This window comes from Hesperophylax consimilis, chromosome 2 (genome assembly GCF_061612785.1).
Source record: "Hesperophylax consimilis isolate HC1 chromosome 2, BYU_Hcon_1.0, whole genome shotgun sequence".
In the NCBI taxonomy this organism is placed as follows: Eukaryota; Metazoa; Arthropoda; class Insecta; order Trichoptera; family Limnephilidae; genus Hesperophylax; species Hesperophylax consimilis.
The window spans coordinates 24,554,711-24,567,899 of NC_142837.1; the positions used below are offsets into that span (position 1 = coordinate 24,554,711).

The following is a 13,189-nucleotide window of genomic DNA, read 5'->3' on the forward strand; positions in this document are numbered from 1 at the left end:
AACTAGGTATATAATATTAGCTAGGCTCCTATAGCGAAATGATCCCTTTTTTTCGTCACGGTCATGAGTCGGTTTTACTCCGGTCCTCGAAATTGCATGACGCGCGTAAAGAAGTTTCACTTCAAAAAATTCCTCCAAATTTATGGATATAATTACGATCTTTTTCAAGCGCGTATGTAATGATTATTTTTATCAACGTCGCATACACCTTGCTAATGTTTTCAGTATTATTAGGGCTTTTTTATACTAATTTTCATATATTTATTGGCAGGTAGAGTAGAAATTAATATTTTTTAGCGTTTGCCAACGACCATACCATGTTGAACACACCGGTTCTCGTCCGATCACCGAAGTTAAGCAACATTGGGCGCGGTCAGTACTTGGATGGGTGACCGCTTGGGAACACCGCGTGCCGTTGGCCCATTTTTTATGGTAATTTCATGTTTTTTTTTATTTTTTTATCGTTACTATAATTAATAATATCATAAAATTCTTTAACTTTTCAAGTATGCTACAGGCCTAAAATATTACTTAGTGGATTGATATTATGGTCAACCATTGAAAAAAAAAATTCCTACAAAGTTATGGATGTAATTACGATCTTTTTCAAGCGCGTATGTAATGATTATTTTTATCAACGTCGCACACACCTTGCTAATGTTTTCAGTATTATTAGGGCTTTTTTATACTAATTTTCATATATTTATTTGCAGGTAGAATAGAAATTAATATTGTTTAGCGTTTGCCAACGACCATACCATGTTGAACACACCGGTTCTCGTCCGATCACCGAAGTTAAGCAACATTGGGCGCGGTCAGTACTTGGATGGGTGACCGCTTGGGAACACCGCGTGCCGTTGGCCCATTTTTTATGGTAATTTTATGTTTTTTTTTATTTTTTTATCGTTAACATCATAAAAAATTTTATATCATTCTTTAACTTTTCAATTATTCTACAGGCCTAAAATATTACTTAGTGGATTGATATTATCGTCAACCATTGAAAAAAAAAAAGGCGTTAAAAACAAAAAAATAATTTGCCATAGCCGAGAATCGAACTCGGATCAACTGCTTGGAAAGCAACTATGCTGACCATTACACCACCAACGCCAGTTGTCGAGATGAGCTAAGAAGCATTTATATTTTACTTCAAAACTTTGACTAGATCAAATGAACTTTAATCGGTCCCGCATTTTCGTTTCGGTCATGAGTTGGTTTTACTCCGGTCCACGAAATTGCATGACGCGCGTAAAGAAGTTTCACTTCAAAAATATATATATATATATGCAAAATAAAATATCACGTACCTCCAACGTTATATTACGTACCTCCAACACACACACTCAACATTCTCGTCATTGAATGTACCTATGTATTAAACACACGCCAACCACAACCACATGTATATAAAACATTCAATGTACGAGTGTAAGTTAAAGTCACAATCGCACGTTAAATATATAGACATATTAAAATCACATACATATAAAAGCCCAGCTACACTACTCGCGAATTTGATCGAAGTTGACCGAATACGATAGTGTGGGCACGAACTTCACTTCGCTTCGGGCAACTTCGCTTCGCTTCGCCCGACTTCCGATTGCTGTCGGTAAATGCGCCCGAGTCAAAGGACTCGAAGCGTTCCTCGCGAAGTTGCACGAGTGTGTGGGCACGCACTTTGAACTTCGGCTAACTTCGTCGAGGACTTCGTCGAAGCGTCGAAGCGAGTAGTGTAGCTGACACTTAACACTTATCCATCAAGGGATGTACACAAGTAACGATCACAAAAGTAATTCAATGTGAAAACATAAGATACCTCATGTTTGCACAATGAACGCAATAAGAGAAAATTTGAGCGAACAATTGTGGCGAAACAACTGCTTCGAAGATTCTCTCTAACCTTAACTAGTTTAAGATTGCCTTAGTAGACGCAACTTTTGCAAGTATTATAAAATGACCTACAGACTTAAGATTCTACTCTGATGATGTCATTGATATGAAAAGTTCTTGCAGATTTCCCATTTAAATCTGCTAATTTATAAACTATAGGGGCGCTCTTGTTATGTGTCGCATAACAAAGTTTAAAAAAAGATGCCTGTGGTAACCTATTTTATGAGCATTTAAGACTGCTAGTGTTTAAACATTTATATTCAAATGCTTAGATGGAAAACAAATAATAATATTAATAATAATCGTCCTTGCTATTTATTGATCGACCACTTACTCTCAATCACCGATTAAATTTTTGCCCTAATAGAAATATTATCTATTAGTTTTTACGTACGCAGATATCAAATTACAGTTAAGTAGTTTATTTCCAATTTCACAGAAAGGGAAGGAGATAACTCAATAAAGAAAGCAGGCCCACAACACAAATGAACCACAGGGGTGACTTTGCCGCCTTTGCTCACTCCCCTATCGACGTTTTCAGTGGCGGATCTTCACGGGGGGTACTGGGAACAATTCTCACCAGATATTTCCGAAATGTACTAAATAACTCCATCAAATTAATGAATTCTTCAAACATAAACGCTATTAACATCATGCAGAAATATATAACTTTATTTCGGATATTTTTTAACCTTCTTGTCTTATTAGACATGTTTTTTAAGCCATTAAGTTATAAACGACCCAAAAAAACTTGGGCAGTGATTGTAGTGACAGTATAGGCCACGATTGCTGCAGTGTTGTACTCAGATTTTAGTGACAGTATAGGCCACGCTTGCTGCAGCGTTTTTACGCGGATTTTAGTGACAGTATAGGCCACGCTTGCTGCAGCGTTGTACTCAGAATTTAGTGACAGTATAGGCCACGCTTGCTGCAGCGATGTACTCAGATTTTAGTGACAGTATAGGCCACGCCTGCTGCAGCGTTTTTACGCGGATTTTAGTGACAGTATAGGCCACGCTTGCTGCAGCGATGTACGCAGATTTTAGTGACAGTATTCTTTATCAATTTCAGGTAAGGCGTTTCTTTCATACAATTCTGTGAGAGATAGATTGGATGGATAAATATTATGTTACTTACACTCTCCTGATAAATCACATGATTGTGCTTAGGAGAGTAGAACTTATATATTTCTATAACTACTTGTGTAAAGTTATTAAATGAAACAATTAAAGGTGAAGTTGAATGGAAGGTGAATTAATTGATAATATAATATACCTACAGAGATTTTAATTCATTTTGTGTTTAGACATCTGATTAGGTGCATGACTTTTCCATGAGCATTTTTATTTGAAAAAAATTATATAATATTCTAGGGTAGTGAGAATTCAGTACACATAAAAATGTCGGGGTCCCCTCCATCGAAGAATTGCTCGAGCCGCCACTGAAAGTTTGACCTTTTCAAATAAATGATTTAATTTTCTTCATTAAAAAGGTAATAAATGTCCGGCGGAGTTACTAAATCAACCGCGGGGAAAAGAGAAGTAACTACGTAATTACGTACTTATACCACTTAGTACGAGATTAATTTCAAAACAATATTTTATTTCTTTTTGCTGGAAAAAAAATGATCCGCCGACAGTGCAATTTAAATAGAAACGAACCCTTATTTAATCGAATTTGAGTATACACTTTTTTCCTTGCTGTAATATCAAAATGAACTAAAAATTCACTAGTAATACACAAGTAATCGTTCGGTTACTGTAAAAAAATGTAAACACTATAGTTTAGTGGCCTACACGTTTGACGAGTCGGGATTATATTGCTGTACTGCCAAAGACATATGAATATTAGTAGACCTGCCCTAAGTGATTAAAAGCGTATTATTCCCCACTCCCCATACCGGTTCCATTGGAGCCGGCTGGGCTCGCGTATGGCCTCAAGTGAATCTTGAGAATGTGACGTCATCATTCTTGTTCGAACTAGCGTCGAGCTATGGTCGAGGCATTTTATGAAATAACACGGCAAAATAGTGGCTTGTGATATGAAAACTTGTAAAAATAGATGTGAAAAAGAGAATAAACCCAATTGTCGTATTACATTCCATATGTAAGCATCATTTTAAGCTTATTCACGTGGTATAATATGAATCAGTTGTAGAAACATATAGGTACTATCACATCGAGCCAACATTGGTCGAATGTAGCGATTCTCAAGTGTGCGCATCGTTGTTACTGGGAAGTCAATTATGAACACTTATAAAAGTGTCTTAACTAAATACGTAAACAAAATATTCGACTCTGAAAATAGAAGAAATTTTTTTTTGCCGAATTTGGACTTCGCAAATTTGTTCATAAAGTGGCGAGTAATTTGCGCTCCCATGTAAAAATGTCTATTCACAAAAGCAGATTTTACTTTTAAGAACTAAATGGTGATATTATAATGCGAGATGCCTATATACTGTCAGATTGATTTATTGACGAATCACAGTCAGCTTTACCCCCTTCGTTCTTTAACAGTTGATTTTACCCCTCACCTTTAATTTCTAGTCTATATATTCATATGTCTGTGTGTACTGCCAAAGAAAGGTTACAAGTAAACTTAATGGGCCCTCTCATAATTCCCATGGCAACGATGTTTCATTTATGTATGAGTGTGAGGGAGATGTATTATATGATTACATTTTGCCTTTGAGGCAGAAAATTTTTATTTTTATTTTTTATTATTGCTTATTAACATTCCCGGGTTAAGAATAACATAACAATATTTGAAAATCTCCTACTACCACCACAGTAAGCGGAAAATGTTGCTTGTGTTGAGATGGAGGACTTAGCCTGCCGAGGAATTGAACATTCTACGCCTGGGTGGGACCCAAACGGGATGTCAACTCAGCTACCGACCAGTCATTTGCATTATGTTTTCAAAAAATATTATTTGGTAATGTGAGCCTCACTGGGTGCTTATCCGTGCTGGTACATTTAGCAATTTTATAAGACAAAATATATGTATGCAAATAAAATGGACTCTATTGAAACTAAATTAAATTTAACAAACTTAAATGAAATATTTTGAAATAAAATAAAATAAATAGTTTAAAAAATTACGCAATTTTTAGGTAATTATTTGTACAGTTGTGCATTAAATGTACATTTTTTATTCTTTTAAGATATTTATTTTACAAAATCACCAAAATCCCCATCGTTATTGTGGTTGAATGCTTTTTTGTCTGGTATTTGTGGTGTCTTTGTCCAAAGTTTGTCCTTATCTATGAAGTTTATATTTATTTACATATTTACTAACGGATTATATCCAATTGCAACACATTGCGTACTATACGAAGTTAATACAAGAAGGAATGATACAAAAAATACAGCTGTGACAAAACTAAATATATTTATGTTTTAAATTCACGCTCGTACTAATAATATCACCAATGCTTTTTCTTATACACTATTATGTAGTGCATAAGAAAGAGCTCTAGAATTATTGTGATAAAGAACGTTCATTTTTTGTTTTGTTTTATTAGTGCGGTTGCCGTGCCGTAACCGTAGGAATTAGAAAAGCCCCCAATGCCGAAGCAAAGAAATAACATATATGTTAGCATATATGTGATAAAACCACGTAGGTACGGAATTTAACTGTAATGTGTTACGTTTTCATGATATTGTATATATGTATATATATAGCACGCATGGCTGATGTAAGTTAAATTAATAGTATTAAGAAAGTGACGGAACAGTTCCATTTTTCGGGAGCTAATAAAACATAGTATTACCAAATTACCTATCTCTAAATATAGTATGAAAAATGTTTAGCGATCACATGAGCCCAGTAGATGACATTCTACCTCACAACTTACCTTCCCCAAACGTGGATGTCATAGTTGTATTGGTTTATGAAATCCATCTTATTGGAGGAGCGGTGTTCAAAGTTAAGTTTTGTGTGTTCAATGTGTTATATAATCGTTAAATTAAAAAATAAATTAAATTAAATACTGGATATTCACACCTAGTCACCAAACATTGTATACCTGTACAGCAAACACTGATTCTGAATACATTATTTTTATTATATGTTATTACATGTAATTTTTTCAATCGTTAATTTATAACGAATAAAACACCATCTAATTAAAATACACCATTTTATACTGCTAATTAATCAGAACCAAAGTACGTCAGCAATATATCTATGGTCTACAAAATCCACGCCAATGTTACCAATTTGTGGAGAATTACGCCAATTGTGGAGAATTTCGAAGATTTTCAGGAATAGGGATTTTAAGCGGATAACTTTTGTTGTGGTGAAAATGCGTGGATTCTGGGCATTTCTTGAATATCCAACCGTATTGAAAAATCATATTTACAATAATTGTCAGAACACACTGTATTTCATTTTTGTTCACAAGCAAATTATTAAAAAAAGCCTCATTTAAAGTCTGAATGAAAGAGAAAATCCTAAAATAGGACGATATATTATATAACAACAATATAAAAAAATATATATTATTTCAAAAGAATTTTGTTTCATTTTGGAGGAAAATGAACTTGTGGTGATTTTGTGGGGTATTTAAAAATCTCTTCATCTCTTGTGGGTATTTTAGAATGAACCGGTAATATTGTTTTATTGCTGTAAATTCCATCTATTATCATCCATATACCAGCATCAATAGAGCTTGCCTTTTAAAGACAGCTTCACTTTCAGCTAAATATGTCGATATCCGAATTGATTCTGTTCAACAGCAAGACTGCTCTCCCCACCGGCATGACCTGCAGGCAAGTTAGTCCTGCAGACCGGGAGATAAAACAGTCTATGCTGTCGGTGACGGAGATAACCATCAGGAACATAGAGACTAATACTCTCCATGATAGTCGGATTTTCAAACCATCCAGGAATCATTTAGAAGAAGTGGCCAATATGCACATCTCTTCGGACCCGTAGATGGTTCATACCGAGCATTCCCAAGAGAAAGTCAGTAGGATAGAACCACGGGTACTTTAGACATTAAAGTTTAAAAAAATTATCGGTGCGGTCATGTATGCATTTTTGCACTTTTAATCGATTAACATCAGTGATGAGATGCTAATATGTTACCTAGTTGCCTTCGATGTTGAAAGCGGGTATAATTGAATAAAAAAACATCTCGCTTACCATACTAGTTCTGGTTGAAAAAAACGTAAGCTTTTTGAATATGGCCATCGGTGACGTCGTTATTTTAATTTTTAAAAGTAATTATAAAATTGTCAAAAAAATATACAAATATTTAAAATTGACTGCAGTTCCTCATTATTCGAAGTTTAGCCCAGACGGAACGGAATAATTAGGTGTGCTCGTTAGTAAAAGGAGTGCTCTCAGTGCAAGATTACAAAGATGCCTCCTGCCGGATGCGGATGCGGAAGTTGGGTGCTATAATGTAGGAGTGTGTAACGCGGAGTGCAGCAACGACAGGAGATACGCGAGGCGCTAGCAAGGCATCAAGCACTACAAACTGAAGTAGCCAAGACAGGGCGCGCACCTCGAGGCGCCAGAGAAGCTGCCCTGCGCGCGCGTGCGCAACCTTATTGATTGCCCGTCGACTGTTCGTGTGGGCAAAGCTAAGGTGCTCTGCTCCTGCTGTCAACGTTCGTCGCTCGCCTACAGAACTTCTAGACGCAAATTAAACGAATCTTAAACGAAACGAAAACGACATAAACGTGACATTTTTTACCGGTTATGAGGGATTATTCCCTCTCTTTCGGGCTGAGACAAAATGTGATGGGCTCTTGAAACCTCTGCGTATTGTTAGTGAGAAAAACAACTTGCATTAGATATATACCGCGCAGTTTCACACGATTTCTATTAGCTGTCAATCTTATATATTGTGTGTTGAGAAAATTATACAACAAACATCATGAAGATGCTGGAAGATGGACCGGAGATCACGGCTTTGGAGACAGGTGAGTTTTTACATGTAACATTGCAGACGTAATTTCGTCCAGCGCCATTGCAAGTGTAGATTGCAAATTCTCATCTCATAATGAGGTCACCTATTCAAACACAGCACCAGAATCTTCTCATTGGTTCTATTCCCCAGGTTTACATTTGAAGAAAACATTGTAATATCCAATCCACACATGAAAACCTTGTTGAGATATTGATCTTCGAATAATATGCGTGGGTGCATATTTTTCTATGCATACTTCAGCACGTACGTACAGGGTTTTTTGTACGATTCTTGAAAAATAAGATGACTGAAATTAATATAGAATAGATTAAAAAATACCTTAAATACCAAAAATGCAGGATGATTTGACCTATAACTCACGTCCAATCGTAACATTTTACAACGCAATCATTTATGCAACAGTCACACATCACGTTACCGTTTTTTTGGGATACTTTTTTATGTGAATAGCTCACAAGAATCCCAACTGCTCCCAACCGTCCGTAGCCAACGAGATTATGGCGTCTCCATTTGGTGTATGTTGTGAGGCTGAAGGTAGTGGGGAGGGGAAGAGGAAGGTGGATGAGTATCTGGATATTCAAATGTGATCACCAAACACGGCCAAAGCCATTTCAAGCAACGCTTCAATTCCCAATGGTGGTCTAACACCAAGGCGATACTGGAAGTATCTTCCACTCTGGAACGTTCCGCAAAATACTAAGGACGTGTTGTTTCAGAGAATTTGAACAATGCGTCAATTTTCAAAGTTGATTTTCTAGTTCTTTGAAGGTTCTATTCAAGTTTTGTTATTGTATCATTATTGGCCAAATGTTTCACAAAACTGAAATAATAACAGATCTTGAATAGAACCTTTGCAGAACGTTAAAATCAACATTGAAATTTAATGATTTGTCCAAATTCTGTGAAACAACCAGCTAAGTATTATTTTAAATGAATAAATTTTGAAATAATTCAAATTAATCAATTTTAAGATATTTAACAATACTATAAAACGTATAATCGTACTATTAAAAGAATACTTATTTTTGCGTTGTGCAAAACACTAACGGTATAATTTTTTTATTTTGCATATTGGGAATGAAAAGTAATTTTATTGACAATATATGTAAAAATTTTATTCTATTTTTTTAAATCAACCGGCAAGGTTAATACTTTAAAAAAAGATTTTATTGACGATTAATCCTTCGTACCCAGGTTATTACAGACATTTAGTTCTGCTGTAACGTCATCCGATCTCAGATACATGTGTATATTAGGTACGAGTGTGTGCGCGTCATTGCCACTAGTTGATAGAATGCATAGTTATCGACAGAGAGTCATCAGCAGGGTAAGATGTCGGGATGTGGGTTAATTGCCGCTTTTCAGATTTGCATTCACTCATTACCGAAAACAAAAGTAAAATTCAAATAGATATATTTAATAATTCATTAACTATTTACTATAACACTCTTTGCAAACAATCCCAGTTATGTACGCTGAAAAATGTAGTCGTTTTCAAAGTTTCTACCACAAATTAAAAAACAATATTATTTAAGTAGATGTTTTGTTCTCACAGAGTCTTGAGATGGGCTCACTCTTTGTCTGAAAAGACAAATACCTGTCTTCTATAATAATAATAATGAGTAAATCTTTTACCCCATCCATATTCAAACCCACGCAATTTCAACATTCAAAGCGAAACCCAAACCAATCAGATCAACACACATTATTATAATATCAGAATGAGTTTCTACGATTCACAAATTGATTCCTATAAATACGTGATGTGAACTCATACTTAAATAATGTCTGTAGTTGAAAAAGAGGTGAATTGAATTGGTACAAAAATAGACCTGGTACCCTTCAGAGAAATGTTGCCTTCACTACGATTTTAATTTTCATTGGGATGAGAAAGCTGCTTCCACCGAAATGAGAAAACTCCAAGTACGTTTACTTAAGTATTGAATACGAGAAATAAAAAAATACCTCCACTTAACATTAAGCCTTCGAATTGTGGAAACCACTTTAAATTTTAAAAGTTTCATTGGTTTGTTTGTTTTTAATGTGTCATATTAGCGTGAGAGCTTTTAAGTTTATTTCATTTTGTTAAAAGGTTAGTATTTTTTTTTATTTTGTGTAGAAATTGAAACAATTTGTATTAATTAAAAGAAATTATAAAAATTAAACGATACATATCCGTACAATATGCTTGGCAACAACGTAAACAAAAAGGACACTTGTCAACTGTACATTCTGAACCCAGAATACAGCTGGTTTTCAGCAGCGCCTCCAATATTTAAATAATTCAAATAAAATAAAAACTCAGATCAATTCAAATGACAAGTAACATTTCTTCATTCACATCCACATCCACACACAACTTTTCTTCCGTGTTTCCAACTCTTCATGGCCCGATTTGAATCACTTGATCGTGCCATATCGATTTGGGGAATCCCGACTCTTTCTTCAAAGCACTTGTGTGTCATGTTATTGTCATATTTACTCTCACTGTATTTTTCATTTGTATCTATACATTTTCCCCTATTATATACTTTTCTGGTCGATTTTATTTATTTTAACATGATATAAAATTTATCTTGAGGTGTCTTCGACATTTTCTTGCCCACGAGCACATTATCACTTTAACTGCTAACGAAATTAATACCTCTCTAATGAAACAAACTTTTTAATAATTTTTTATTTTTATAAAATAAATACGAAGCTTACAAAAACAGCTAATTGATTTTTGGTGAAGTAAGAGTACCTATATTGATAATGAGAATCTGTGACTAGGTAATTAGGTATATGCATATATATTGCTTATGAGTATTAATTAAACAAAATATATTCCTTACGAAAGCTGTCAAGAATCGATATAAAGTTATTTATTTGATATTGGTCCCGTTATTTATTTAACAACATTACTGTGTTTCTAATGTATACTTCAATCGATTTACAAACCAGTTTTACGTTTTTTAAAAAACACTAGTCTTAAAAATTAATAAAAATGGTTATATCGATAAAAAATAAAAACAAAAACGTAGATAAGTTTTCAAGATGCTAAAAGATTGCGGAAAATAGGCACATAAGAAAACAATAAAATTGTAAATTAACTACGATTGTTTCAATACACGGGTAACTTGAAATTAATTTATATTGGATATTTTTTAAATTTTTAATCTTTTTGGTGTTGGTAAACACGCACAAAATATACAGGATTTTTTATAAATCACTATTCTATCATACGTTTACAAAACAATTTAGTTGGTTCCATGGAAAGACAGTATAAACATGTTTTTATTTTACATAATTAACAAAAGTTACTTTCACAATATGTTCATTTTACATTATATATTATGTTAAAACGACCCTGCTTGAAGGTTCTAACAAAAAGGGGAAGACAAAGGCAGCTGTGCGTAGAGAGATTGGTCCATCAAAAGTCACTGATATAACAAAGGATACGAACACGACTGTAATAAAGGAAAGGGTATTGAAATTGCATTGGTGATTACCTCCGTAGCGAAATGGTGTACGTATTTAACTTTTAGTCGGGAGATCTCAATGCACTTAAGGTTCGTTCAAAAATAAGATTACTGGAGATAGCTTCAAAGAGAGATTCGTAAATACGGTTGATACTTACTTACTTTTATAATTGGCATCTGAATAATTATAAAATTATAATTATCTAAAAAAATACATTTTTTTAGAGCTTAAAGCTTAAAGTGTTCAATGAAAGTATGTTATATGTCGCTAGAAATTAAGAATTTATATATGCGGGCATCCATCCCCCCCCCTCCTATATATTCGGCAATCCTATCATCATGATATAATTTTCCTTTTTTTTTGTATATCTAATTTTGTTTTGTCGATTCCGCTCACTTCTTAACACAATCGATAACTGGTTGTGTTTTTGGTATAATGGAAGAATTTTTACAAAATAACATTCATCTTGATCTCCCAGAGTTTAATAAATAAATGAAATTGATGAAAAAACACGAGTTGGCGAAAAATCGATATCAAAAATGAATTAGAAATATCGATTACTTGTTTTCGTATCTTTTTTCAGATTTCTTCTTTCTTCATGTGACTACATTAACTTCTTTCATATCTTCTTTCCTGCCTTCCTTTCCTACCTTCCATTCAATCTATATTTCTAACTTCTTGCTTACAGCATTCTGATATTCAAATGATACCTCTTTTGTTCACTTTATCTTCTATTCTAATAATATTCTGAACCAAAACCACTACAGTATGTTTTTTATGTAATTTTGTGACACTGGACGAAATGGGGTAGACACGGGGGTGGAAAAAAGGGAGGTTGAGAAGAAGTTATTCACTTCCCGGCAACTCAGGACTTCACAACTTTCCTCGTCGGGTTTCTAATTATCAACCATGACCATGTTTTAAAGCCTGCAGTTTATCTTATTTTCCCACATCGGGTTTCTAACTATCAACCATGACCATATTTTAAAGCCTGCAGTTTATCTTATTTTCCCACATCGGGTTTCTAACTATCAACCATGACCATGTTTTAAAGCCTGCAGTTTATCTTATTATCCCACATCGGGTTTCTAACTATCAACCATGACCATGTTTTAAAGCCTGCAGTTTATCTTATTTTCCCTCATCGGATTTCTAACTATCAACCATGACCATGTTTTAAGCCTGCAGTTTATCTTTTTTTATTTATTTATCGTTTCTTTACATTGTATAATTTTTTTAGGTTAGAATTTTTAACCTCACTAGGACAAGCCTGTGTTGAGGTTAATAATTTTACAAAATATTTAAAAAATAACACAAAGATTATATATTAAGATAACAATATTGATACATTGACGTTTCTACGAATTGGATACTTACATGGTACCTATCAGCCTATTCATTATAGTATAATGTTGTAAACATGTAGGGTGACCATGATATACTTTGATATTTAATTGCAAGAAAAATGATAATAACTATTATTTTAAAAAACAGAGACTAAAGAAAGAGAGAAAAATAATTTACATTATAAAAATAAAAGGATGAAAAAATAAACGTTTTCAAAATATTATGCCACAATTTAAAAGGACAAGATGAAAGAATATGTTGGAAATCCTCGGATGGCAGAAATAATTTAACATTCTTTTTAAATGTACACAAGGAATTTGGCAATTTAATGTGATCTGGAAGGCTATTAAATAGAAGTGGAGCCTGGTATAAATAATGTCTTTTCCCAAATGAGGATTTAGGGTGAATTGCCATAAAGTTCAGACCAGAGCCAATTCTCGTAGTACGAATTTGTTGCGTTCTTTTCGCAGAACTAATATTGTTAAAAAATCTGCATAGCGTTTGTATGATAAATAGTTGTTTTAAATTCATGCTATTACATTCCTTATA

The 13,189-nt window shown here is 33.9% G+C and overlaps 1 protein-coding gene and 2 non-coding genes across 3 annotated transcripts in view; all 3 read left to right on the forward strand.

Annotated features, from left to right (window-relative positions):
• The first annotated feature begins 302 nt into the window (after positions 1–302).
• LOC149425813 (5S ribosomal RNA) lies at positions 303–421 on the forward strand. The gene has a single exon (XR_016304659.1). It is a non-coding gene; the product is annotated as a 5S ribosomal RNA (ribosomal RNA).
• Positions 422–744: 323 nt separating this feature from the next.
• Positions 745–863, forward strand: LOC149425814 (5S ribosomal RNA). The gene has a single exon (XR_016304660.1). It is a non-coding gene; the product is annotated as a 5S ribosomal RNA (ribosomal RNA).
• Positions 864–7,464: 6,601 nt separating this feature from the next.
• The window catches only part of Syt4 (Synaptotagmin 4), a 74,356-nt gene continuing 68,631 nt past the window's right edge, over positions 7,465–13,189 (forward strand). Inside the window, exon 1 of the mRNA XM_089641763.1 lies at positions 7,465–7,823. Coding sequence (XP_089497889.1) covers positions 7,778–7,823 — 46 coding nt within the window. The 5' untranslated portion in view covers positions 7,465–7,777. The remainder of the gene's footprint in view (positions 7,824–13,189) is intronic.